Below are 1,050 nucleotides of genomic sequence, written 5' to 3'. Positions count from 1 at the left end.
GGACAAAAAAACACATCGGAGGAGAACATGTAGGTTCCTCCCCTTCCCATCTTCTCCTCCGTCCGTGCTTTTTGAGGACGGAGTGAAGGGAGGACGGAGGACAGGATGGGAGGAGTCGTTGTTCCTGACGCTTGAGGAAAGGCTTCCGTCTCACTCTCACCGCCGCCTCCACTGCTCACCAGGCAGGTCGGAGAAGAGCAGGGAGGGAGGGAGGGAGGGAGGGAGGGAGGGAGGGAGGGAGGGAAGGAGGGAGGTCCCACTCACCAGGCAGGTCGGAGAAGAGCAGGGAGGGAGGGAGGGAGGGAGGGAGGGAGGTCCCACTCACCAGGCAGGTCAGAGAAGAGCAGGGAAGGAGGGGGGGGGGGGGGGGAGGAAGGGGAGGGAGGTCCCACTCACCAGGCAGGTAAAAAAAAAACAGGGAAGGAGGGGGGGAGGGAGGGAGGTCCCACTCACCAGGCAGGTCGGAGAAGAGCAGGATGGGAGGGAGGGGAGGGAGGGAGGGAGGGAGGGAGGTCCCACTCACCAGGCAGGTCGGAGAAGAGCAGGATGCACTCGTTGAATCCGTTGGCCAGGAGGCAGTCTCGGAACTGCTGTAGGATGGCCACGCCGATGCAGAAGGGGAAGGAGAGTTCCCAGGAGCAGCGTGTCCCACAGGTGAAAGATCTTGTGCAGCGGGAACACATCTGGAAGAGAGAGGAGAGGAGAGGGGAGGATGAAGAGGGGGGGGGGGCGGGGTGAAGATCATGGTGAGAAAGAGGCCACTCAGAGAGAGAGAGAAGAGAAAAAACAGACCTAGGTGAAATGCGTAGACATGTTCAACGTAGTCATTCGTCCGAAAGAGTTTAAAGTGTAAAAGCAACAAAAAAAAATCAAGCTGGTGCGTCATTTAATATTTTTTCCATTTTTATTGGACAGGGAACAGTCGAGAAAGACAGGAGAGGGTATGTCAGCAGGGCATGGGCCGGATTCGAACCCGATTGCCGACATGGGCATACGTGTGCACTGTAGGCCGTGGTGCTGGACCACTGGACCACCCCGGGACACACCTCA

General features: G+C 58.3%; 1 protein-coding gene across 1 annotated transcript in view; it reads right to left on the bottom strand.

The window, feature by feature from the left end:
• tbck (TBC1 domain containing kinase) overlaps positions 1–1,050 on the bottom strand; it is a 45,171-nt gene that overhangs the window by 24,868 nt on the left and 19,253 nt on the right. Inside the window, 2 exon segments of the mRNA XM_083692701.1 lie at positions 524–627; positions 629–683. Coding sequence (XP_083548827.1) covers positions 524–627; positions 629–683 — 159 coding nt within the window.

This window comes from Argentina silus, assembly GCF_951799395.1.
Source record: "Argentina silus genome assembly, chromosome: 21".
NCBI classification, from domain to species: Eukaryota; Metazoa; Chordata; class Actinopteri; order Argentiniformes; family Argentinidae; genus Argentina; species Argentina silus.
Note: the sequence above shows the minus strand (reverse complement) of the source record. Positions and strands in the feature narration are given on the sequence as shown.